The sequence below is a fragment of the Egretta garzetta genome, unplaced genomic scaffold (assembly GCF_000687185.1).
Source record: "Egretta garzetta isolate BGI_Z169 unplaced genomic scaffold, ASM68718v1 scaffold51, whole genome shotgun sequence".
In the NCBI taxonomy this organism is placed as follows: domain Eukaryota; kingdom Metazoa; phylum Chordata; class Aves; order Pelecaniformes; family Ardeidae; genus Egretta; species Egretta garzetta.
The window spans coordinates 498,860-525,105 of record NW_009258549.1 but is presented as its reverse complement, the minus strand read 5'-3'; the positions used below and the strand labels follow the sequence as shown (position 1 = coordinate 525,105).

The window sequence follows — 26,246 nt, the reverse complement described above, 5'->3', positions numbered from 1 at the left end:
CTGGACGAGGATGACTTATGCTATGAATTTCGCCGAGAACGTTTCACCGTCCATCGCACTCATTTGTATTTTCTACATTACGAATATGAGCCCGCTTCTGACAATACCGATGTAACGCTGGTGGCTCAGCTTTCAATGGACAGGTAGGGAAAAGGTCTTGTTCTTCAGGAAGCATGAGACAATGAGTATTTTCTTACAGAGAAATCCAACTAGATAATGCTTTGGGGAGAGAAAAAAACCTCACTTTCCTAGAAACTTGGATGTCGTGCTGAAGACCTTTCTTGAATTAGGAGTAGCACACGCAGCTATCACACCTGCATCCAGACTTCAGCTCTGCAAGTGCCGCATGAGTGTGGGTGCAGTTCATGAGAAGCTGAATATTGGAACTGCAGGGGCTGTTGCTTGTCAGAATTGTGAGGGATTATTCATTTATGGAGGTTTGCGGCAACTTAGAAAAAACAGAGGATGTCTATGAGAGACTTAGGCAAGCGGTTGTAGCTGACCAGATTTTACACACAGTATTTCCTTATTAGACAATGTTAGTTTTGCTTTCACTGGCATTGTCCTCGCTCAAAGTTTCTATTAGTGATTTTTCTTACAGAGAAAATCAAAACTAAACACTTTCATTTCAAATTGGGAAGTTGAAAATAAAACTTTTTTTTTTTTTAATGTGCTAGTGTGAAATGAAAAATCTCCTTTTGAGAGGAGTCATTCCATTCTTATGTGAATGTTGATTCGCAGAATAACATTTCTTATTTAATTATTTTCAACTTAATTTCTGATATAAAGTGGAATTTAACTGGTATTTCATTTGGGGAAAAAAAATACCATTTTGTGACAAGTTCCACCTGCACCCTTCTGGTTCTTACCATTGCAATTAGTTGTCGTTTTTTAGAAGCTCTGGAAGCGCACTGTGGATCAGCCACCTTTGTGAAATTTTGAATTGTCAGTCTCCTTTTTTCTTCTGCTTCTCAGTTCGAATCTAGTCCAAACTTTGTAGTTACTGCTGTCACAGTGGGTTACAAAACAGGTCAGAACTCCTTGAATATTAGCCAGAAGCTGGTATTTCATTTATCTGAGCACATACAGAATACACCACCACCCGTGAATACCACCACTGCTACACTAGAGGAAGGTCAGCAGTATTCCAGGAGAGTCAGAGGAATTCAGATCAACAAAAAAACCCATTTACAGCCTGCTTAAAAATAAGCACGAACAAATGAGGGCTATTGTGTTTCACCAGTACCTCAGCACTGCATCCTGCGCATTGTGTTATGATTTGCTATGCGCATCCGTGTCTGTTCTATTGATTTTTAATTGAGGAAACATTTCTTAAGTGTTCACAAACCTTTGAGTAAAAAACGAAAGGAATAAATTAAGCCAGACCCTGAGCGGGTGCCACAGTAAATTAGTAAAGCTGCTGTGTGCACATGGTGTATTTTCCCCCCAGAATTTAATTCAAAACAATGAGCTGGGGCTCAGTGCTGATTCACTGGCACTGATGCAAAGTCTGAGCATCTGTTTCCCTTTCTGGATCCTCACTGGGGCACATGTTCTTATTGATAGAGAGAACCACACATTTTTATTCAGGAAGAACAGCCCTCCTGATACTGTGCAGGAAAAATCTTCCCTACTTCGTTGGTGTGTTGCTATAAATTATTGATTTGAGTTGGAAATACTTTCTTTCAGCTAAAATCAATAAATAATATCATACCAAAGAACTGTTTAGCTGCTTTGTTTTCTCTCACATCTTTCAGTTGCCGCCTTATTTTTTTTGTATCTTCTTTAAACCACTTTTATTAAACTCCTCCAGCGTAGCCATAGACTTTTAAGAAGTGTCTCAGGTGTAAGATGACATGTACATAAATGATGTGCTACATGCTACATTCCTGCACCGTTCTTTCAAACGATCAGCCGAGATGAGGAAAGGCAAAAAACAACTCCCGGTGTCTCCAGTTATGGTCCCGTTGGAGTTGAGACTGGCGTGACTATCGTGACAGGCTTATGTTTGCCTGTGCCACAGGCTTGGGGAATGGAAGAGAGGGATGCTGTGCCGGAGCTAACATTAACGTCCTTGAATGGAAGCTCTGAGACAGTCTTAGTGTTGTTCCTTATTGGTTAATTGTCACCTTCTATACTGCTGTGACATTTTCTTGGGTGATGGCTTGGTTGCATCGCTGTGATTTTCATGCATGTGTTTTGGTTAGGCAGCCTTTTTAAAGGCTCGGTACGTACCTGGGGCTCAGAAGCCAGAGTTACCAAAATGTGAGATCAGGATGTGGACAAGGAAAGACAGGATAAGCATTACACTGATTAAAGTCTGGGTGAGAATAAATTGTAAATTCGTTGAGTATTCTTAAGAAGAAAAGTGAAAAGAAATAATCTCAAAAAACTATTGAATTCCAGCAGAATTCTCTTGACTGAAACAGACCTTTAAAAAAAATTACCAACTAAATGATGACCTCATGTACAGGAGTATATTTGTTTTCTCTAAAGTCCTTAAGAGAATGCATTCCTCAAGATCGCTAACAAAGCCAAAATAACTTGGTCATGTTGTCCTTAGAAACGCGTAATTCTAAGTTTTATGGTCAAAGGAGACTATTGTAACAACTTGCAGAGAGTAGGTTGTGGAGCATCACCCAGCAGCCCCTGTATCAAGCTCATGGAAGTGGAGCCTGTCAATGAGAACGACACGGCAAAATGGAGTATTCTAAAGGGCATTAAGCTGTCCAACTGGAAATTTGTACCAGCAAAACCCAGTTCCCACTGAATTGTCGTGAAAAGCTTTGCAGGCGTTATCAGGTGTGCCGTTTAAATAAGTTATGTATGCCATTTGTTCACTGCTTGGAGTCCTTGAAAGGCATTTTGCTGCATTTCTTGCTAGGCAAGTATTCCATTTTTAAAAGGCTGCCCTAAATTTGAGTGCTGATGAATTGGAGTCTCCTGATTAATAGGTTTCCACTATGTTGGAAAGGGAGGGGGGGGGGAAGGTTATTTTTCTCTATTTATTATTTGTACAATGAAAAGCCTAAAGCCTTCACATACTTTTTAGATCTTTTTTATCGATTTGTGTTTCTAATTCGGCTGTATGTTTCAGGCTGATAATAACCTTTGTTTCAATAACAGATAAAAAGAAAATAATGTACCAGGTATAGACTAGTGAAGGTAATATCTCATGCCTAAGAAAAAATGATTATATCGTCTTGGATGTCATCATGATCATTCAGAAATGCAGGAAAAAGCTATTAATGTTAAATCAGAATGTGTGCTTGCTGGTATGTGTATATCATTCCTTTCTGCTGCAAAGCTTAGGGAGATAGTAGGAGGGGGAAATTATTTTCTCTGATTACGATGATGCAGAAAACTTTTCTTATGTTCTGTATAAATATTAACAGGAAAAATCTAGTAATGTGGATTTGGAAGGGAGAGAAGATAATCATGTTGCATAGTCTGCTCTTCCTAATTTTTAGTAGAATATCTGGCTAGGCTGCACAGGTTCATTTCCCTTTATATTAACTCAAGGGGCTTTGTAATCAGTCCTTGCTATATTTTTGGGTGGTATATCTTAATCTCTAGGCAATTCTCTATAAAATACCCTAAGTGCTTAAACAATTTTGACTAGGCTGGGTTTGATTTACATTTGTGTATGAGATCTTGCGTTGTCATTTTCATGAATAGTATTGTAACTGCTGGAAGTTTTAAGAAATATACATTGATACAATCGGTTTTAAAAATGATTTAATAAAACTTGAGATACTGCTAAAACATATACAAATTAGTACTTTAAATCATGGTTTTGTCTGAAATGTTTTTTGATATTCCACAGCAAAGTCTCTCCCTCCTTCTCTCCTTACTCCCTACACATAGTAAATCCCATTTCTATCAATGTGTCATCCTTTTGCCCTTCCCCTGACAGTGAGTTTTCTTGTAGTCAATGCAAATGTTCATATAAATTAGTATTCCCTTGACCTATCACTTCTAATAGCTTTTAAGAACTGACTTAACTGCTTTGCCAAAGTTTGGGGAAGGTTTTCCTAAACTGGAGGTAAAATGATCTGTGGGTCTGTACACCTTTCTCCTCCCCAAGCTTGTTGAAGAGCCCCGTAGTGTGTTAGTGTGTGAGAATAGCTTGACCTGAAGCATGAATTGGGCACTAAACACTGTCTAAACAGATTACCCGACCCCTGTCCTGTAAGTAGATCTGCACGGACAGATCCCTGCAACTGCTCCAAGCTCCCATCAGATGAAGTCCCACCATCCATGTGGGTTTTCCTGCAGCATCAATGCTTTAGGCAGAAAGGATGGTGTTGATTTCACCTAGCTTCAGGTGTCCAAGTTGCGGATGTGTGTATTTGGGCTAGGGCCATCTTAAGCTCCCTTGTATTCAGTGGAGAAAAGTAGGAATATCTAGGGTGCAGTCCATCTGTCCAGAAGGAGACATCAACTTAGATGAGATGAACTGTACTGTAGAAATACTTATTGCTTTCCACAGCATATAAAGTGACCCCAATCTGTCTCACTTGGAGATAGATATCTGCATTTGATCAGACGAACCCAGGCAAAGAGTCCCAGGCAGGGAGACAGCCTTGTCTTATTCTCACCCTTCCTTTTTCAGGCTCCAGATGCTTGAAGCCATCTGCAAACATTGGGAAGGTCCAATCAGCCTGGCGCTCTATCTTTCTGATGCAGAAGCCCAGCAATTTCTGCGCTACGCCCAGGGCTCAGAAGTACTTATGAGCCGCCACAATGTCGGCTATCATATCGTGTACAAGGAGGGGCAGTTCTATCCTGTGAATCTGCTAAGGAATGTGGCTATGAAGCATATCAGCACACCATACATGTTTCTGTCTGACATTGACTTCTTGCCCATGTATGGACTCTACGAGTACCTCAGGTAAATGTATAGTGGAGGGATTCCCTCTGTCACCCGCACTTTCAGCCCCTCCACACACCACCCTTCTCACTTATTCCCAAAACAATGCAGTTTGAGCAGATCTGAAAGGCAGCTTACAGATGTTTAAGGTGTAACAACGCCTAGCAAGGCACAAGAAGTTTTAGGGTAGAGGAAGGGGCTGTAACTGGAAGTAAACCAATACAGTTATGAAAGAAAAAACTCAGGTCTAAACGTAAGCCCTGTTAGCCATCAGAATAATTCCCTCAGGGGACAGGAAAATCAATTTGAAAATTGAACTGGACTAAGTATATGCAAGAGCATCCCGCATTAGCAGAGATGCGAACCAGACAATTTCCCTAAACATCCCTGGTTCTTAATGACAGTGACAGAAAAAACATGCAAAGCATTACTGAACTTGCTGTCCCTGTGACATGCTCTTAATCCACTTCCATAGCTTGAAAAGAGGGCGATGGTACAACCAGCTCAAAAATATGTTTGCAACACCAGCACCTGTCAAGGCAAAATAATTAGCATAAGGAAACTGGGAAGAGTAACCTGGGTGTGTATTGTATCATGATGAATGTGAGCAGGTTGGGCTGAGCAAACTACAGACCTCTGATCCATTAACTGAGCTTTTTTTAATAAAGACCTTTTTCCCCCTGCAGAGGCTGGTCATCTGAGGCCAAAGCATAGAGCAAGGAGGACACCCTGTGGCCAGGCAGGAGGATTTCAGTTTCTTAGTCCTGACCAATTTTGGTTTTCATCTCTGTTCTAATTTGGTAAAAGTTGATCAAAGTGTTCCAGTGAGGGTCTGCCTGTCAGTGATTCTTTTCAGTCCATGGGCCTGGGGTTTTGGAGCGTAAAGGGAAATATACCTTCCAGTACTGTAAACTTATGGAGGAATTCCTTTGTTTCAGGTTTAACAACTCAATAAGCATCTTCTCACTTCTCCCTCGTGGAGAATTAATCACTTATTTCAATTTCTGCGTCCATGTACAGGACCAAATTCACTATGGCTTTTAAGACACTGAATTTCAATAATATCATTGAAGTTTTATTGCACTAGCTTGTTTCCCACTTATTTTATTTCTTTTTGACTTGTGCTATGAGGACTCCAAAATAATTCTGTCCCTTGCATGCACTATCTGTGTCAAGATACACGTAGGGACAGTTGTTATTAGCTTTTCTGGTTTTCGACATTAGTGTTGCATACTGTTACATTTCTTCAGATCGATGCCGGACACAGCAAGGATAGCAGCTGTTGATACCAGCATGTAGTACTAAAAAACCAACTTGTTCCTCCATGCTGCTTCACAGTGCCCTGACGGGAGCCAGCACTGAAAGGAAGAAGAGAGGAGAGAAGACAGAATGATGTACCACAATATACTGAAGATATTACAACCATAGAAATAATTCTCTTATGGTGATAATGTATCATAGGACTAAATGCACAGCGATGCCACCCATTGGTGCTGTTTCAGAAAAAAAATCAGATTCACGCTGAAAGCTGTTGCATCTGAGACCTTGTGTTATTCTTCTAGCCTGTTGTGAGGCCCATACCACCTTAACCTTGACTGTGAGTCTCTGTTGCCTGGGAATGTTGAAATTGCCAATCTGCTACTACCCAGCTCTTTAAAAAGGGATTGGATTTTTTTTTTTTTTTTTTGCATGTGGACTAGAGGCTTTCGTTGCTTTTTCAGTAATGATTTTTCTGAGCAAAATAGCAGGGAGGTGCAGTGAGATTATTTTAAATACAGACACCCTGTATCTTTCTGCATTGACTGTTTCCACCGCCTCTGCAAGTAGCTGATTAGTGCTACCTATCTGAATGGCAGCGATTGTTTGTTGGAGAGACGTACAAATATTTTCCTCTTCGGTTCCTCAGTTAGAACAGCCGTGAGCAAGTAGAAATAGTGTGGTGTTTGAGGCATCGCTTTGTACAGGATGAGCCAGGCGAGTCCCTCTCACGGCGAGTTTGCTGATTCCGTATATCGTATAGTGTGGCTCTACGCAGAATGTATTCTCAGAAAGAAAGGAATTTTGAAAAACATTTTGAACATATTTTGAAAGTGTTGTATGTGAAAGGTTATGGTCAGTTTTGAAGGAGAAGATGATGGAGCTGATGGTTACCTGTCCCTCTAGGTATCTGTTGCTAGCACTTAGATTTGTGCTAATTGAGCTTTTTCACAGCTGCCAAGTAAGACCATGTCAATACTTTTAATCTCCATCAACCCCCTCCCCCCCGCCCCCTTTTTGTCCTACCTTACTCTTCTGTGAAGTACAAAAGGAAAGAAATGTATCATTTAAAGATTTCCTGTTTATGAAATTCAGACACTTTTACAGTCTGTGCTGAGTCAAAGTCTTCTGTCACCTTCCCTCATTAGTTACTGAGGCTGTCTTGTCATTCCCCCAGAGGTAAAGGCTCTTTCTGGTTGCTACAAGTAAGGTGTGGGGGTCATCCTAAAGGTTCTTCTAACATAAAATAATTAGACAGGCTGCTTATCTACAGTTGTCACAGCTAGCATTAAAGTTCTTTCCTGACACATTTGTGTAAAATATGCCCTTCACTTGCAGTGACACATGTGGCATGAATTGGGACCTAGCACACAAGCTCTGTCTACAGGTTTTATACCTGTCCCCCTGCAACATGAGTTGTGAAGTATTTCTGGTTGTTCTTTAGCACCTCAGCAAGAGACACACTTCACGTCACGCCTATTGGTTTTCATTTGGTGGATGCCTTTGCAGGCCATGCATTCAATGGTGTTGCAGAGGGAAAAATGTTCTAATGAATTTAACAGTGGACTGACAGCTCTTGAAGTTCTTACCACAAACTCTGTCACTGCTGTATTCATTGATCTCAGACTAACCACTTACTGAGTCCTGATGGTGGAAGCAAATTTGAATTAATGGAGTCTTTCTTCTTCTTTTTTTTTTTTTTTCTGAATCCAGTGTTTTAGGATTAGGTGGCTAACCTTTCTGTCTCTGAGCTTCTCTATCCTCCAAAAATGGGAATGATATTACTATCTGCCCCCATGAGGATGAGAATTCTGTGTTAACTTTTGGAAAGGACCATGGAGGTGAAAAGATTGATAACAACATGCTGTAGTTCATTCAACCTGTCAGGAGACTCTCATGGTTTAAGATTCATTTCTTCCATGCTTTGCAAAAAATAGGGTTGATTAGTAGATTTAGAAATTTAACCCAACCTTCACTGTGTCAGAATGACATACATCAGGTCTGAACACAAAGATGCCTAGGAAACGGTTTCCTGGACAACACTAGCAAAGAGAAAGCTCTTCATAAAATCACATACCCTTATTTTGGGGTTTGGGGAAAAAGACAGATAAGAGGAAAATGGATACTGAATTGGTATCACTGAATCCCAAAAACAGCCCCCATAAGGATAGTGCAGGAATTAAACAGTCTATCCAGTGCTGGTTTGCAAAATAACCAAATGTATTCCTTACATTACATTCCACATATCTTGCAACACGAACAGTAAAAATTTTCCTATTCCAAGTATCACAGAACCAGTCAACCGGCAAACGGTACCTCCACTCAAAATGGAAAAAAGTCAACCCAACATAAAAGGAAAAGCAGATTTTCTTCCAGTAGGAAGAAGTTAGACTTTCAGCTGGTTGTCCAAGGAGCAGACCACCAGCCAAGTTTCCAGAAGAAAATGGAAGGTGTTTTTTTCTCTACCAAATCCTCCCTGCCTTTATCACAATTCACATGGCCTCTGTTGTCCTTTGTCACTCAGGTTCAACACCTGGATGTCAGTACTGATTCCTTCTTCCCTTTATATTGTCCTTTATGTCATCTAGTCCACATCAAAGACAGGCTATTCTACTTGGAGGTCAATGCTGCTGGACTTCTTGACTGGGTGTGTCTCAACTCCCAGCTCAGTTTTGGTGAACCCCTCCACTTTGAGCTTAACAATGTGCACCTCAAATGCTCACATATCTCTTGAAAATATTTCTGCAGAGGTTATCCTGCTATGTTACATCACTCTTGAAGTACCTCCACTAGTTCCTGCGTTAGACTGCATCTGCTACAAGCATCTTGTTTTCAGACCTCTGCTTCTCTCCACTTACCTAATTTTTCATATTGACCTTTGACGATGCAAGTGATTTCAGACTCTTGTATCAGCTTGTTCACTCTACCTTTTTGTTTTCTTCATAAAGAATTCTTTCCAACAGTTTTGCCATTGACACCTATCTTAAATTTGCAGATGACAAGAGTAGGGAGTGTGCAGAAAGGATTATTGATACCCATATCATTTTTGTGCTTGTATCCCATCTCTTACAAAATAAGTCACATTCAACACTAGGTTCAACACAGCTTGCTCTGTCTGACAGTCTCTGCTGTTACCCTTTCTTGATACCTATACCTACTTCAGCTTTCTCCAACTTCAGACTGTGACCTTTGGTGGGTAGGATTGTCTCCTACTCTTTGACAGTGCCAAGCACAGCAAGGCCTTGATTTTTGCCTGGGACTTTTGAGCTCTCCATCCAACAAAGAGATCGCAACAACCATAAATGGAAGCCGCTGTTACCTTGCAGAGCTCAAAGGGTGAGCATCACTGCAAACGTTACCTACTCCTTCCTAGAACTGAATCCCCAAAGCTGTACCACTCAAGGCTGATAGATTGCACAGAGTCCAGAAAGCCAGAGATGTTGTCAGAGACACTTTGTTAGTGTGCCCTGCTTGCAGAGAAGGTGTGAAGGGGAAGAAACATTAAGGGTGTCCTGAAGAAAGGATGCTGGCACTGCTCAGAGATTCTGGAAGGTCGTGGAGGCTGACTGCGAAGGATTCATCTATTTACGTGCAGATATCTTGGCCATTAGCAATGGTGAGGGAGAAGCTAGTGAGGAAAGATGCTGCTAAAATCCTTCAGTTGTGAAAAGTTCACTGGAATGTGGCAGGAGTTCTTTAAACAATGCAAATTTTGCAGTAAGGCACTGAGAACAGATTTCTTTTTATAGAACAGGCCTATAGGGTAGTGTGAATTCTCTAAAATTCAGGTTTTATTAAATAGCCCTGCTTTTCTTCTTTTTCTCTGATGGCAATATAAATGAATTCTAGGTATTCTGGGCCTAGAAAAGTGGTTTATTTGGTCCTTCTGTTATTATGACAGTGATCCCAATTCCTTCATCTTATAAGGCTGTAGAGAGTTTGCTGCTTGTCAACATTGTCCTTGATTGCTTGTTGCAAAAACATAAAAGTCAGGACAGTGAATCCTGTTAAGGGGAACTGACTTTGACAGGGAGAGAGAGGCATATTTCTCCTATGAAATATGAAGATAATGAAAGGAAAATCGAGACAGTTATTTTTAATGACAAGCATAGTAAGATTCAGTTTGGGGATGGAAAAGTAACTTCTTTCTCTTTTTCTTCGGGTTTTAGTTTGTTAGGAAAGAACAGACTGAAATACCTCTGGCAGGCAGCACCTAAGGTTGCGAAGCTGTTGCTCTCCTGCAGCAGTCATCCTAAGGCCCCTGCCTGGAGAAGGGCCCTACTGTGCAAAATGCAGTATGTGAGCACACACACACACCCCGAAACAGTCTATGCACCGAAAAACTTGCAGCAAAAGAAGGCAAAAAGCAAGGTATCTCAGCCCATCCAGTGCACGGCTCTTCCCTGCAGGAAACCAGCCTCTTTGCCCTACGTATGGAGCCAAGCACAAGTGAGCTTTGATCTCTGGGCACTACCACGTACGTGATTAACAACAGTCAAAAAAACACTGCTCATTTACAGTTTTGCTGATGTGCCCCACGTCCCGTTGCAGCAGATCTGTGCCTTGCCTTGAACAAAGACCGACCATCATGGCAACTGTGCTCTTGAGGGCGAATATCTGTTCCATAGCGGTGTTAAGGTAACACTCACCTTGCAGGACACACAGAGCTCTAAAGCAGAGGTAGAAAGCAAGTATGATGGCACAGCAAGCACAGAGAACAGCTAGGCTGAAACACAACCGAACTTCCCGGCTCTTCACCTTGTAAAGTCTCCCTGAGTCCTAGATAAATCCCATTTTTTCAGAACTGCCATTGACTGGGCAGCTCTTTACCACATATGTAGTGACGTTCAAGTATGTTTCTTTTACAGCGGTGGTCAATTGGTCGTGCTCAGAGCGCTCGTTCAGCTCTGTGCACCCCTGGGCACGCAGGGCAGCACTGATGAGTCGAGCACACAAGCTCTTTTTGAACTGGGATTGTTCTCCCTGCTCTTAGAGCAGCAGATTCAAAAGGAGAGGAAAATATGAAACACCCCTAGGAAAAAAAATATGGGCCATAGTTACATTTACAGTATCAAACTGCCCATTCTCTGCTCTTCACTTTGAAAAACCAAGTGATTTACTCAGTTTAAAATTTTCCTGCTTGTATTTGTTGTTTCTCTTTGCCAGGAAGTCCGTCATCCAGCTCGACCTGGCTAACACCAAGAAAGCTCTGATCGTACCTGCTTTTGAGACCCTGCGCTACCGCCTCTCCTTCCCCAAGTCAAAAGCAGAGCTGCTATCTATGTTGGACATGGGAACCCTCTTCACATTCAGGTAATGGAAAGTACTTTTTGTCGAACCTGTGGTCATTATCTCTAAAGATTTTTTTGATGTTCTGTGAATATTTGATTTTCCTCTCTCACTGTCATCTACCTAGCTCCATTAAGAAACCTATCAGAATTTTTTTTTCCCTTTTCATAGAAAGGCAGTGAACAGAATCGTATGTGGATATATTCCATCTGTAAGCTCAGCATTTTATCTAGTATTATAATCCTCTACTGAAGGACTTCAGTTGTTAAATTGAATTTGTTTTATTTTCATCATTTTTTATTGCACTACAAAATCAAGCGCGACCATTACACTCATGTGCGTGTAATTTGCTTTTTGGCTGCCAAATACTATCTGGATAGCTGTGTCCCTCATGTGACCAAAAATAATTTCTCTCTGCTTGTTGGTTCGCTTCCTTCCTGACTTGCTGGAAAAACAAATGCAGGCTTGTCATGTGCTCTTTTAAAGTGGGAAACAGCCGCTTAAACAGCGAGAGTTTCTCAGTGCAGAGGTAAAAGTGTGCTCTGCCTGGAAGTTCAGAAGCGAAGAACGCCTAAATTTGGAGCTCCTCTCTGAAGCAGACTCCTTTTGTGGCTGGGAACAAGTCCCTTCTATTATCCGCCAGACTCTTCAGTTTTAAAATGCAGCTACCAGAGGTTAACTGTCTCTTGGGTGTGTGCGGTAAGGTCTGATTAGCAGACATTTGTAAAGCATCGCAGTGATGGGAAGAGCACAATATGGCCTTATGATATTGCACAGAGAGGGGGCTTCGGAGACCTGCGTTCTCTTCTGAGCTCCACTACTGCCCTGCTGGGAGGTGGTACGCGTATCAGTTCCCTTCCTTACATCTCTGTTCTCCGTCTCTGAAATGCAGGTAACAATGTTCACCTCCCTTTTACGGTATTTTGAGATCTAGAGATAAAAATGATGAAAAAGCTAGATACTATCCATGGCTGGTGGAGCTCTCTATCACCTCTCCCATCCTTCCCTTACTTCAGAGCTTTCCCCACACTTCTCCCACTCCGGTATTACACACCTCTCGTTGCAGCAGCCGCCCTCCCCTCATGTGGCCTCATGCACATGTCACGGCAGACAGCCCGTGTGAGCCTGGAAAACATAATTCTGACACTACCTCTACCAGTGACTGCCTTGAAATAGAAACTTGAGGTGACTGAGAGAGGCATGCCTCTCTCTGGAAAATTACTTAAGGATACTGATAGAGCAAGTGCCTTTCAGTCTGCCATCATTCTCTAACGGTCAAAGGCATACAAATTAACAGGAGATTTGTTGATAGAAAATTATTGTTTCTCCCATAGTTGGAAGAAAAAAATCCTACCAGTGGAAAATGACACCCTTGGGATTTTCAGATCTTACGTTCCACCAACAATCAAATTTTCAGCTTGCACAGCAGTGGCCTTCCACTACAGATTTCATCTTAAAGCTGTACAGCATGTTGGAGTGTTACGCACACAGCCGGATTTGCAGATCCTTTCTCAAGTCTCACTCAGGCAAAATTCTCTTTAACGTCAGTGGGAGTTTTGCCAGAGCAAGGTTAAATAAGAATTGAAGGACATGCGGTCTGTAGCCGGTGTACATATTAATGTAGGACACATTTTACAAATGCTTCCCCAGTTTGCTTTGGCTCATTTCATTGCCCGAATCTATCAACAGCCACAAAGCAGCTGTGATCTGGGCTGAGAATTTCCACCTCCACCTTCAAGGTGCTTTAATAACGCTGCAATTCGAGGCTGAGCGGGTGGGAGTGAGCTGGGGAGGACTGCTGTGACAGTGATTGCTGAGAGTGCCTGCAGCATCCCAGTCCCTCACACCGCACGGTAGATTACAATCTTCCCCTCGCTGAAATTGCTTTTGTCACCTCTTTTCCAAATGGTGACCTTTTCTACCTCTGGGCAGCTAAGAAGTACAAAACAGCTCTCAATTACATCCCCCAGTCGCCACCAGAAGAAAAGGGAAGACATGTGAGCATCGGCGGCTGGCAAGGTGTGCTGTGTGGAAACCCTCCGTGGCAGTGGGCTGCTCCGTGCCAGCTTGCTGGCTTTGTTTGCAGGTGCTGGCTGTGACTCTGCCTCGCGAGGATGTGTCTGCTCGGGGCCTGGGGAGTAGCTGATGAACCGCAAACGCGCTGCCGACACAGCTTTCAGGCACAAGGAGTACCACGGCTGGTAGAAGACACATCGTATTGAGGAAACATAACCAGCAACAACTGATTAACTAATTAACTGATTGCATCCACAATCCAGCAAAATGTTTAAGCGTCTGAGAACAGAACTGGGAAAGTTCTTCTTTCACCAAATCATCTTTCTCACTGAAACGGGAAGCTGTGAGGGACAAGGCAGGGAGGAAGAACACTCTGAGAAGAATAACAATTTCATTTTGCTAACTTTAGCAAAGTTTAGTATAGCTTTGAAATTTGATTTTAAATAAAAGCAATCGATAATGAAAGTAAGATGAAACATTTGACCCAAAGCAGGGGTGGGGTGGGTGTGTGTGTGCAGTTGTCTTCCATGAACCGTGGGAAAGAAACTCATCATCATTTTACGGAGATCAAATTATTTGGTTTGGATTTGTCAAATTTGCCAGCGTAGTGAAAAATATGTTGTTCACAATTTTCACAAAGTTCTCCTGGGACTCAGTGAGATTGAGCGTGGCCTTAAAATTCAATGAGTATTTCAATCTTAAGTGAGAAGGGCCTGAGCAGGAAAATTAGATTTATTAATTTGTCCTGTGAGATGGAAGACCGATACAGACAGTGAACCCCTTCTCACAACTGCGTCAGCGAGAGTAAAGTCTGTTGGAAGTGACTCACTCTTTTATGGTACCTTCTTTTACATGGACATCCATGTAATGGTGCCTGCACATCTTACTTTGCAGTACATTTCATGTGATGATCAGCCGTTGGCCAAGACCTAGCTCCAGCAGATTATATATATGTGTGTGTGTATATATGCGTGTAGACCCGTATATGTTGTACGTACACACATGTATGTAATCCTGAACTGTCACAATTCTTGTTTCCAGTCTAATTATTCCTTTATAATTAGTATGTGCACAACTTCTTTGAGCATCCTGTAGTCATTTTAATCTTTGTCCTGACCTTAGCCATCATTTTGTCTTCCTCTTGCCTTCCACACACATCAGTCACTCTGAAGAGGCAAGCAGATCATCTGTGGTGTTATTTTATTTGGTACAGTCAGGTCTACTCCTTCCCTCCTGCTTTGTTTTGTCTCTCCAATCTCATTTCCATATTTTCCCTTCGTTGTCTCTTCCCTATGTTTTTTCTTTTTTCGTGCTGGTCAGCTCTCTCAACTCACTGAGATGCTGTAACAGCTTACACTGCTTTCCCCCAAAAGGGTGGAAAGAAATTGTTGGGTTTATGGTTAGCGTTGTGTCCCCCCCTGTTTAAATCGGTGGGAGAGTGTTACTAGAATAGCAGCAGCATTTGACTGCTTCTCTGCAGGAATCTCTCAATTAACCAAAGTTTGTATGGAGCTTTGAAGATACAAATCACTTCATGAGTGTTTAGTAGTCATTATTATTATTATCATAATTAATTTCAAAATGCCGGAGGTAGGATGTTAGAAGATATAGCATCCTCCATGATCCCGTATCATTTTAAACCCCACAGTATGACTGTGCTTTTTTCCAGTATAAATAGCTGCCCATTAGTGACTGGGTAGGTTACCAACTCATTTCCAAAAGAGACCAGGAAAAGGGATAGGCTTTCCGGACATGATTCCAAAGGATCCCATTAGGGATTGTAAGGATCTTTGTGAATCTGGCACTGGTTTCTAATAACCTCTAGAAAATTAATTCACTGTCACTTTTTTTTAATATGGAAGGGCTTTGTTTTTCCAGGTCCCCAAGCCAGATATCTGGAAGTGATGCAACCTGTTTACAGTTTAGAAATGCAGCCTTCAAAGGACCATACGTTACTTGGGACACCAGTGCTATCCTAATAATTCTGTCCTCCTGCACTGCCCCTGAACAAGGAGTCAGCAAAGCTGAACACCTCTGTTTTTCCATTTATAAGCCATATACAGTCAAAGTGGAAACTCAGAGGTTGTGATTTTACGTCCCTGTTTTTAGCAATGGCTTGGAACGTTACGAGTATTTCTGGGGTTGAAACATCACCTCGGGTCCTCATTCTGCAAATATTTAATGCTCAGATCCTTTTACTTTAGCACATGAGTCAATCCCTGTGATTTCAATGTACCTTACATGACAAACTGGCAGGATGTTTGTTTTGCCCCTTCTGTTACACATCTCAGAGTGTTGTAATACAGATGGCCTGCTATGCCTTTGTTTCATTATTTAGTGTATGAGTCTGCAGAAAGAGCCTGTCTCATTGATTTTTGGAAAGGTGTAAGAAGAATAAGTGGGTGAGAGAGTCATTGACCCTGGCACTAATGGGGTGGATTCAAGCCGTGTTTGGAAGAGACCTGCTGTGACCTAAACAAGATTAACGAAGTATAAAATGAACTTTTTCTGTAAATCAAACTGATTACCTTACTCAGGATCACATGGGTACCCCCTACTTTGTAGAAAGTACAGCAGAAAGCCTTTATGTAATATTTTACTTATTAACTTACTTATGCACTTTGGCTCCTGCCATAGTAATAACAGTAATTAATAAAAGAGAACATCTATCCAGAACTGCAGGTGTCTCTCATGCAAATTATAAAATTGCATATAAAATAGATCGTGAATGTCACCGTGGTTTAGAAATAGCTAATTTTAGGGACCTTACCTGAGCTACAGAATTTCACACCAATTTTAGAGCACTGATACAGCCACTTGGTTGCTAGGAACGAGACACAGCACTTTGTAGTGCAGATGAACTGTCTGTGTACTTTGTAATTGTTTCTCACATTAGCATTAGAGAGTGTTTTCACACTATCCTTCACCAGCTAGATGTGTTTAAGCATTGAGCACAGAGAGGCTCTGGGAAGCGTGCTGGAAATAGTCCTAGAAATTGCCTCCAATATGTCCTGAAAATGATGATGTGAACTGTAAGCTAATGTCCTTATTTCTGAGCATTTCATCTAACAAGTAACATTTTGTTGCCTCGCCGAGATGCGTTCTATCTAAATGCCTCCCCATGTCCATGCCATTTATTTCTGTTTAAGGTATCACGTCTGGACAAAAGGGCACGCGCCAACGAACTTTGCCAAGTGGCGAACAGCCACCACCCCCTACCGCGTTGAGTGGGAAGCAGACTTTGAGCCATACGTTGTTGTGAGGAAGGACTGCCCAGAGTATGACAGGCGGTTTGTTGGATTTGGCTGGAACAAAGTAGCTCACATCATGGAACTGGATGCACAGGTGAGGAGACGGCGCCTGCGTATCTAACCCAGGGCTGGGCAGCAGGGTTGTTAAATGAAATCCGTGTTCTGTAGAAAGGCTTCGGGCTTTGCATCACTGAAGTGCTCATCTGGCCTTACTGAGCTCCTTAATGAGTGCTTCTTGAGTTGGGAACACTTAGTGTAGTCCTTGTCAAGCCTTAAAAGGAGAACTGAATCTGAGTTAGTTTATTTGTCAGTACCAAGAAAGTTGTTGTCTCTCAGTGGCACAATCCCTGCAGTGCCCACCTCCTGCCCAACAGTGTGCCCAAGCGTTGCAGCACTTGTTTTCAGTCTCCTACTAGGGGATCTGTAGACCTCACTGGAAGTTTTTCAGTTAAATAGAGGTTGGTGAGTCCCAAATGCTAATTCAGAACTCAAAAAGCAATCTTAAATTGAATCCAAGGCAAGCATCTTCAATTTCTGGCCTGGATTTACAGTGCATCTCTGGAAAAACAAGGACTTTACATTTCCAAAGTCTGGCTGTGGGGCAGACTCTAGAAGATCCAGGCGCTTGATCCTAGGGCTACCTGCCTCTTGGATCTGTGACTTGGGATGGAGCTGCTGGGCAGAATATGTAAGAACAGGGATGCAGAGAAAGCTCGAGAGACGCAGACTGGCACTAGAGCTCTCAGAGCTGCCAAGGTCCCTGCCACCAACCTAGATCTCAGAGACTGGCAGTGACTATGGCTCCATGGGAGCCCGGTGCTGCTGCTCACTGAAATGGCAGGGTTGGCATCTCCCTGCTGTTCTCGGATGTGAAGCTAACCGCTGTGCTAATCAGCAGGGTCTGGGTCGTGGCATTTCTTTTTATTTGGGGTTTTGTTTTGGTTTTTTTTCTTAGTTTGGTTTCCGTCCCAGCTTTTGAACTAGTAGCATTTCATGCTAACCAAAACCCGTACTTTTTGGCCATCTGTATCCTCCTATGCTAGCTTCTGCTATCTATCTGGAATATAGCTGATCCTTCTCTGCCCACCTCTTACCAGTTTATGTGAAGCAGAGTAGCACAAAGCATGCGGCAAGTTACTGGGAGATTGTGTCTCTGGGGCGTGGGCTACAGTGTATTTGTGTGCAGGCACCTACATGGGAGCATTATTTTCTACTTCTGCTTACAACTACACGGTCGCCTTGGGCTGGCCAGCACTTGCCCTCTGTTTGCAGAAGGGCATTCCCAACAAACTTCTACCTACTTATGTTGAGAAAAAGTTATTAGACTTAAAAAAAAAAATTGTCCCTTATATTATTATTAATAATAATACTTTGCTTTGCTATAGCACTTTAATTTTCCAGTGCACTTTCCAAACACTAATTAACCATCAGTTGTGGAGAGTGCCAGTGTAATGATTTATTATTAGTTAATCTGGGTAACAAGGCTTATGTTCCCACTGGCAGCTCTCATCCAGCACTCATGATTTAACTCTTCTGTTTGGAGACATTTGCCCAGCATACAGAGTCACACATGAGAAATTGGAACATTTTTCAAGTTGATCACAGTACAGATATTTTAAATGGCCATTGGGTTGGAACTAACTCTGGGGAATTGTTTTTCTCACTCTTCCAGCCTTAAAAACATTCTCACATTGAAAAGAAGTTTAGTTTTCAGCTGTAGCAACATGGGTATTGGCCTGTTCTCCCAGAAAATCAGCCTGGAGGGGATGTGGGATCGCACCAGCTGCCTCCCACTAGGGCATTCCTCTGCTTTAGGGTGTCCACAGATCAGGTTGCTGCCAGCTGCTTGGCTGGCTTCATTATCAGCAGGCGGAGCAGCTTCTCAATTTGGTTATTTCACTGTTCCCCGCAACTGCAGTGTCTGTTGAGAGAACTGTTTCAGACCCCTCACCAAGGGCCCATGCCGCTGCTGTCCTCCGGAGCAGCCCACAGCATGGAGGTTATTGTCATTGTCATTCTGGGGGCAGGCAGATGTCCACTGAGCTGGATGCTGTACAAATACGTAGATAATGAGAGTCTCCATCTAAAGAATTTAACCTGTGAGGTAGGGACAGAGGTTCCTGCAAGTGTGTTTCTTTCCCAGGAGATGTTTCCATGTAGTAGGGACGGGTCATCAGGAGACTTTTCCCTGCTCTTCCAGGGACTGTGGAACTAGACTGTGAGCAATCCTTTTTCCAGGACCCCAGCCCAGCATCTTTCAAAGGCGCTTATTAGCAGGAGACTCATGTAAGTTTTTGGAAGGCTTTATATGCCTGAAGGTCTTTCAGAGGGATGGGAGCACAGCTGTGCTGAACAGTTTACACTGCAGAGCGGAGCCGGCCCCTGACCTGCAGGGTTACAGACTTGAGATGCAAACAGAGAACAAAGAAAGGATTGGATGAGGGGGGATGCATCTTCCTCTGACACTTCAGCCCTTAGTTTTAAGGTCCTGTAGAGACATATTTTGTAGTTTCTAGTTTATCAGCTCTCCTCACTCCATCGTGCCAGCCTTTGGTTTTGTGTTTAGTTCTAAGCCTCTTCCAGCTAAATGAGTTCTGCCTGTGAGCATCAGATTATTTTGCTCTTGCTGTACATTTGTCATCCCAAACAGAAGCTCAGAGGGTTCCATTCCCGTATATGAGAGCATTGTAATTTGGCACAAAGATTGACCGCTTTAGCGCTGTCTGGCAGGGAACAGGCATTCCCATAATGAGTAAGGAACAGCCATACAGCTGCATCTGCACCTAGCTGTCCTACACAGCCACCGTTTCACAGGTGTCTCTGGGAAGGCACTGCAGCCTTAGCTACACTTTGGGCTCACCAGTACCACCACCTGAGTTGGGAAAAGGATGCACATTGCATTCTGCTCACTTTTTTCCATTTTGTTTCGGCTTCATTTTCGGCTGTGTTGCTCAAACACTTGGTTTCTGGTAGCATCGTAACCCAGCAGCTTTCAGGCTTTTCTGGGTTGGTTAGATTTTGTTAGGTGAAGAAAGATTTATAGCTGAAACACTCATGTTTTGGAGCACTCTGCCTCTGTGCTGCAGATATTCTGTGTCTCTGCACAGACTCCTAAATCTACAAGTGACCGGACTTTGCAAACCAGGGGAGGCTGTGCACCATTTCTTGTAAAGCCAGCACGCTCTGCGGCTGTTCCTTCCCTGCCCAGTGTCTTCTGCAGAGACAGTTAATGAGTCAATACGGCAACAGTTGTAAATAGAAACTGTGAGGACAACAGGAAATTTGCCTGTGGAGGCTTCGAAGTTTCTTTGTTATTTGCATCCCATACAACTCAGGCTTTCTGCAGTTCCATATAAAAAATAGCATCCTGGTGGTTAGGATACTTCACTTGGCTAGAGAATACTGAGGTTCACATCCCTTTTCTGCCCAGTTCCTTACAGGAGCAGGTACCTGGTTCTTATACACCCTGCACTAGTGAACTTGCACCTTGTCTGAGAATCAGTCTTTGTTCAGCTTTGCTCTAATGATCATATGTTTAATTATAAAAATTGAAACATCTAACAGGAGTAATTGAGATTTAAATGAACCACCATTTTTAATGACAAAAATTGTCAAAGAACTTGGTCAGATATACATAAAGAGAATTAGTGAAGTAGTTCTAGAGGAGAGGGGGAATAAAAACATTATCTCATACTTTGTGAAGGAGAACTTAATTTGCGTAAAACCTTCCCAAAGCATATGGAATTAGCAGGTCCATTTTCACGTGTCATCTGTAAGGTATCATATTCTCCCTATTTCAGGTTTATAAATAGTTTTGGACAGATTTCTCACTCTAAGTATCTTAGTATACAGGCAAGGCAACATATGTAGTGCAATGGATGCCTCTGTAAATATAGCTTATTCCAGCATCTCAAACAAGGTAAATTGTAGGGGCAAAAACATGCTCTTGCATGGACACTTGAGACTGTGTGCAGTCACAGCTGTCTTGGTTGCAAGCACACTACTGCAAAACCTGTGCTGCAGACACGGCTTCGGGCATGCCTTTTGTACTGTTTCCCCACCATTTGGCTTACATGGAGAAAAACATTTTAAAAGAGAAAGTAGATCTTCCATAAACCCAAGAAAAAGCAACTTTAAAAAAAGAAGGGTTATTTGGCATATCTGTATGGGTTTGTTCTTTCCGAGACCCACACCGCAATGTTACATGTTGGAGCATATTTGATTGTGGAGGTATGGGAGAGATGCATTTGCAAGAGGGCTTGGGAACACCCTCACAGCCGGTGTCTTTCTCCCCCAGGAGTACGAGTTCACGGTGCTGCCCAACGCCTACATGATCCACATGCCGCACGCCCCCAGCTTCGACATCACCAAGTTTCGCTCCAACAAGCAATACCGCATCTGTCTCAAGACCCTGAAGGAGGAGTTCCAGCAGGATATGTCGCGCCACTATGGCTTTGCAGCCCTCAAATATCTCACGGCAGAGAACAACAGCTAGCACAGTGGAGCCCGTGTGCGGGAAACAGGGACACCGGAGGGAGGAGTCACTCGACGTTTGGGGCCCGGTCTTCAAACTTCGAACTGAGAAATACTTTCTGTTTTTATATCATACCCGGCAGTTCTAACAGTAGAAATTTGAAGTGACGTGTCTTCGGACTATGCTCGTTCGTCCCTTCCCCGACTACCCCAGGCCTTTCAGCTTTAGCATTCGTGAGGTGTCAGCAAGAGGGGCGGCCATGTGCCCGCCGTGCCGCTGGAGGTGGGGACTGGGCAGGGGCTGGGAACGCACACTGCTCTCCTAACCGCAGAGCAAAGATAGACCTTCGGAATATAGGATTTCATGTTGCTATTTAATAATTTGACATGCTTTTTATCTGTAAAGGAAGATCTTCGGGTCGCTGTCCTGTGAATTTCAAATCTGCACTACTCTAAAAGGGAACTTTCACCTGTGAACTTTCACAGGGGCCCAGTTAACATGGATGACCTTGCTAATGCAGGATGAGCCAAAGGTCTGAATTAGCCTTGAAAACGAAGGGGACGCTTATACAATACTGCACTCCAGAGGAGGTGTGTTACTGGTTTAGGTGTATACATGGTATCGGTTGGTCTTTTATTCTCAAATTAGTTGTTTTATCAGGAAAATCCCCTATACCCCACCCTGCCTTTCCCCTGTCCTAAATGCTGCTCCTTTCCTTGCCAAGGAAACGTCTCCCTTGTGTTTCGTTCCCATCTTCAGTTCTGGTGGTCCAGTAAAGAAGATCAGTAGCTCTGCCAGCAAGCGAACAAAACTTGTCAGTGTAAGGTCTGTTTTCACCAGAGCAACTTGTTCGTGTGTGTCTCATAAAATAAAGGGCCTGGCTGTAACTCTCTATCTTTTTTAGGCAAGAATCGGATTTTGCCTAGAAGGCACATTGTGCGGGGGGATATGGATTTGTAGGCTCATTTCAGTGCATGCCCGTCCGTGAAGGCACTGGGCCTTGGGACTTCTTTGCTGAATGGGGATTATAAACATGGCAACTGGTAGCCTTGGTGCTCTCCTGCTGCCTGCTGCAAGGTCTCAGAACTACTTCGTTAAAGGAGTTTATAATTAAAAGCAGCAGAACTGTTAGGAATAAACTCCCCATTCGAGGGGGAGAAACGAATGTGTTGGGAATCTGAGTGTGAGTGTTTGCTTGAACGCGGGCTGGTGAAGTTCACAACTTCGGTACACACAGGAGTATGCTGGAGGGCGGACAGGAAACCTAACAAGCAAAATGCAGAAAACAAGACACTGGACTTTGTACCATTTTCTTTATTCTTCAGTATTAATGTTGTGTTTACATGGGATGAAGAGATGAGGTTTAATGCACTACCCCTTGCAGGGCTATTTGTAATTTCTGTTGCAATGTTAATAGAGAAAGTAGAACCAACTCAGTGAGAAATGCGTCTTGTCTCCCTACCCCAGATCCCCGTACAACCACGCGTACCAATTCCACTGCCTGAGCTGGGAGATGGATCCATATTGCGCTCTGCTCACTTTTTTTCCATTTTGTTTTTCAGCCACTGGACCTTCTACTTTCCTCCTCATCTCATCCCTCTAGAGCTTGGTTTTATTTCTAACCTGACATTTCGTGAGAGCTTTCTGTTACAGTGGAAACCACGCAGTTAAACCAGACATTTAAACTACAAATATCAGTTCATCATGCTGTGTATATATAAGAAAAGCCAAAAAAGGCAACATCTTTGACAAGAAATAAAAAGGGGCGGGAGGCTATGTGTAATTTTCACTTTTTCCCCTGGGAGTGTTGGCTGCATAAGAATACATCACTGCATAATTTTCCAAAGTGCTTTTCTTCTGTTCTTAATGGCTTTATGTAAAGATTTACATAAAGAGCTGGGAAGAGCTGGGAAAAAGTGAAATGAGTGCTCAGTCCTGGCTAAGATATTTAAAAAAAAAAATAAAAATCTTAACTCCCTGAGTCCCGTATCACTCACCATTAAGGGCCAAGGTCACTGTGTATTTTGAGAATGAGAAGAACCCTGCAGCGCAGAGCCCTGTTGATTAGCTAATGCACAGAAGGATATCAAAAGCTGAGCCTAAGAGGGGCTAACACTGGGTGTACCTACATAAAATCTCCAGTCGGAGCTTCATGTGGCCACTCTGATGTTTCATCTATATTAAAATTTCATTTCCAGATGTACACTTCCCCTTGGCTTTAACAGTGTTGCCCAAGGATGGACTGGATTGCCCTGGAGCAGCTTAACCTGTAGCACAGACCTGTACATGGTTCGGGTGTGCCATTATCAACATGAACATTACTCCCTCCTCAGTGGTCCTGAGATGCAGATGGGGGAGCAGGGAGGTAAATCCTTTGCTACTTGCCTGTCTGTACAGCCAGTCACGGGACCTCCTGGGTAGGCTTAGGTGTAACCCATCTGGCTGGTGTAACCAGCTCAAAGATTGGTAGCAGGTTCAAAGAGCCCCTTTTTTTTCCCTTTGTAGACACTGTACTGACTTGTACCTGTCATGTCATGTTTGGAAGGTGTGGGGCTTGGGTTTTTTTTAACACATTTCAGCCAATTTACATGATAGCAGATTAGGATTACGTACCTGTCTGTAACTGCCAGGGCTCCTCCAACACCGTGAAAAAACCACCACCAACAACAGTCCCCAACTCAGTTGTAACACTGACTGTCTTCCAGTCCTCTGCTGTAGTAGGTATTTGCTAGCAACTTTGTTACTTAATTCTCAGTTTTCTCCTGAAGTCCTCAAGAAATATCAGATAAACCTGGTGACTTAATGCCTTTGATTTATTGATTTGTTCCACCAACTTCTCTCCTGAGTCTTCAATCTATGACCTCTCCTTATCTTTGATATTTGGAAAGTGTGAGTCTCTCATTTAGATATCACTCCAGCACCCTCTGGTGAAGACTGATGCAAATAAATCATTTAGATTCTTGGCAATGTCCTTATTGTCTTTAATTGTTTCTTCTACTTGTTGTTTGGGGTGGCCTACCAGTTATCTCTGGTTTTCTGCTTTTGGTGTGCTGAGCAAACGTGTGTTTTCAGTTTTAACTTCTTACTATTTGCTCTTCAGATTCCCTCTTAGCTTGCTCAAACTTCATCTTAACTGTTCCATACCCTCTTTTCAGCTTTACGAAGTTTTGATTTCCCTTCTCCGAAGGTTTCCTATTTGGCCTGAAAAACTTCTAAAATTTCCAATTTAGTCGTAACCAGCATTTCCTTGTCCTTGTCTTCCATTTATCTAAGGGAATACCATACTCCATTGATATTTATAAGCCTTTTCCATCTTTAATCTGAGGATTTCAGTTGTTGGTTTTTTTTTTTTTTTTTTGGGCCCCCTTTTTTTTTCTTTAAAAGGAAAAAGGGGGTTTTGTTTTAAAATTTTTATATCAAATATCACCCTATTAGGTTTTGGGGATTGTATTTTCCTCTTGAACCTTCCTAAATGCTAACCTTTTCCTAGTCAAGGGATCAGAAATAAAATCCTACAAAATTCTTTTGTTCTTCTAATTTGGGGTATTATCTTGACACGTTTTGTTCTGTGTCTCCCTTTTTGCCCTCCACTCCAAAACATTGACACATGTGACTCACTGCAAACTTTTCAGGCCCCTAAGCCCCCTGTGTATTTCCCAGCACCTCCTGACATCCCACCTCATTTCAGGCATAATTATTATTCCAAATAGTAATCTGCTGATCTGCACCCGATCCCCCTATTTTTGTTTTCAGGCTTCTCCCTTTGATATAACAGCCTTTGCAAGTTTAAGTTTTGGGCAAAGCACTTGCCTTTATTTAATGTCTTATTGTAACCCTCTAATGTGTTTCCATGATTTCTCTCTGTTGTCACAGTATATACCTTCAAACGTTTGGCCGCCCTTTCCATCCTATCATTTTCTGGCTAAGGGTCATCTACCATTTGCCTACCTGGCAGGCCTAGAAAATGTCTTTATCCCAAATAGTCCTTAGTAGCTATCAGATTGTTTTCCAAACCCTACTTTCAGTAATTCCTTCCAGCCTTGCTAGTTTCCTATGCGAGCAGTCCGGTTCCACTTCATAATTTGCAATTTTTATTCTATTTATAATCATCATCTTGGACTCAGTGACATAAAGGAATTAGCAGCTGTACACGCAGTTCCATCACTTTTGTTAGACTGAGTATCAGATATGTTCACGTTATTCCTCAAGTGCTGATTTTTTTACCAGGTAGGCTTCGTGTGGTTTGTATGTAAATCATAAACTGCATTTTCCTTTTACTGCGACAAGCGGAGGCACTTTGTAGTGTTATTTGCAGTAGCCAGTGCAGCAGAGGAAGCCCTGTGTTAGAGGGAAAAACACAAAAACCTTGTCAGAATTGTTGCTACTGGTTCTCTCCGCAGGGGAAAATAAGGTCCTAGCACAGCTGAACAGTCTTATAAATCCCCTGCACAAAACACACTGCACGTTATTTTCTGGTAGGTATAATTGTACATCGTCCAATTAAATATGAAAAATACATTTTTAATGCTCTCATTTTTATATGCAGTTTTTTCCTTCTTCATCATGCCAGTTTCCCCTATTACTCCAGCCTGCCTAATAGCCCCATCTGTTTTTGGCTGAGAAAGATTAATGACCAGCAGCCCTGGGAGTGCTGGCAGATCAGCAGAGCTGCTACTCTTAGGCATTGCGCAGGATATTCCTTCCTGCTCCGCCAGATACGCCGGGAGTCTTCCTCAGGTTTCAGTGCAGCAACAGGAGACCGCAGCAAGCTCAGCAAGTGGGGTGAGCATCGTTATTTATGAACTTCAGCGAGGTCTAACACATTAGATGATGGGAGTGCAAAAAAAAAAGAAAAAAAAAGAATGCATCGTGGTTAGCTCAGAACATATTTTGAGTTTAGGAAAAGAAAGCAGCTAAGTTTCTGCAGCGCCAGTGGGACTGGAACAAATAAGTCATGATTAGACAATGACAGCCAATAGCTCTTCCACTGCAGCATTGAAAATGCAGAAGCATCGATAGCTGAATGAACTAATTTTTACAGTAGTAATTCATAGTGTATATTTAGACGGTACGTTTACATCCAAAC

General features: G+C 42.6%; 1 protein-coding gene across 1 annotated transcript in view; it reads left to right on the top strand.

Annotated features, from left to right (window-relative positions):
• Positions 1-21,181, top strand: part of LARGE1 (LARGE xylosyl- and glucuronyltransferase 1) — a 287,919-nt gene extending 266,738 nt beyond the window's left edge. The window contains exons 12-16 of the mRNA XM_035903233.1: positions 1-143; positions 4,616-4,894; positions 11,297-11,443; positions 16,585-16,780; positions 20,984-21,181. Of these exons, the coding sequence (XP_035759126.1) occupies positions 1-143; positions 4,616-4,894; positions 11,297-11,443; positions 16,585-16,780; positions 20,984-21,181 (963 nt within the window). The remainder of the gene's footprint in view (positions 144-4,615; positions 4,895-11,296; positions 11,444-16,584; positions 16,781-20,983) is intronic.
• The last annotated feature ends 5,065 nt before the right edge of the window (positions 21,182-26,246 follow it).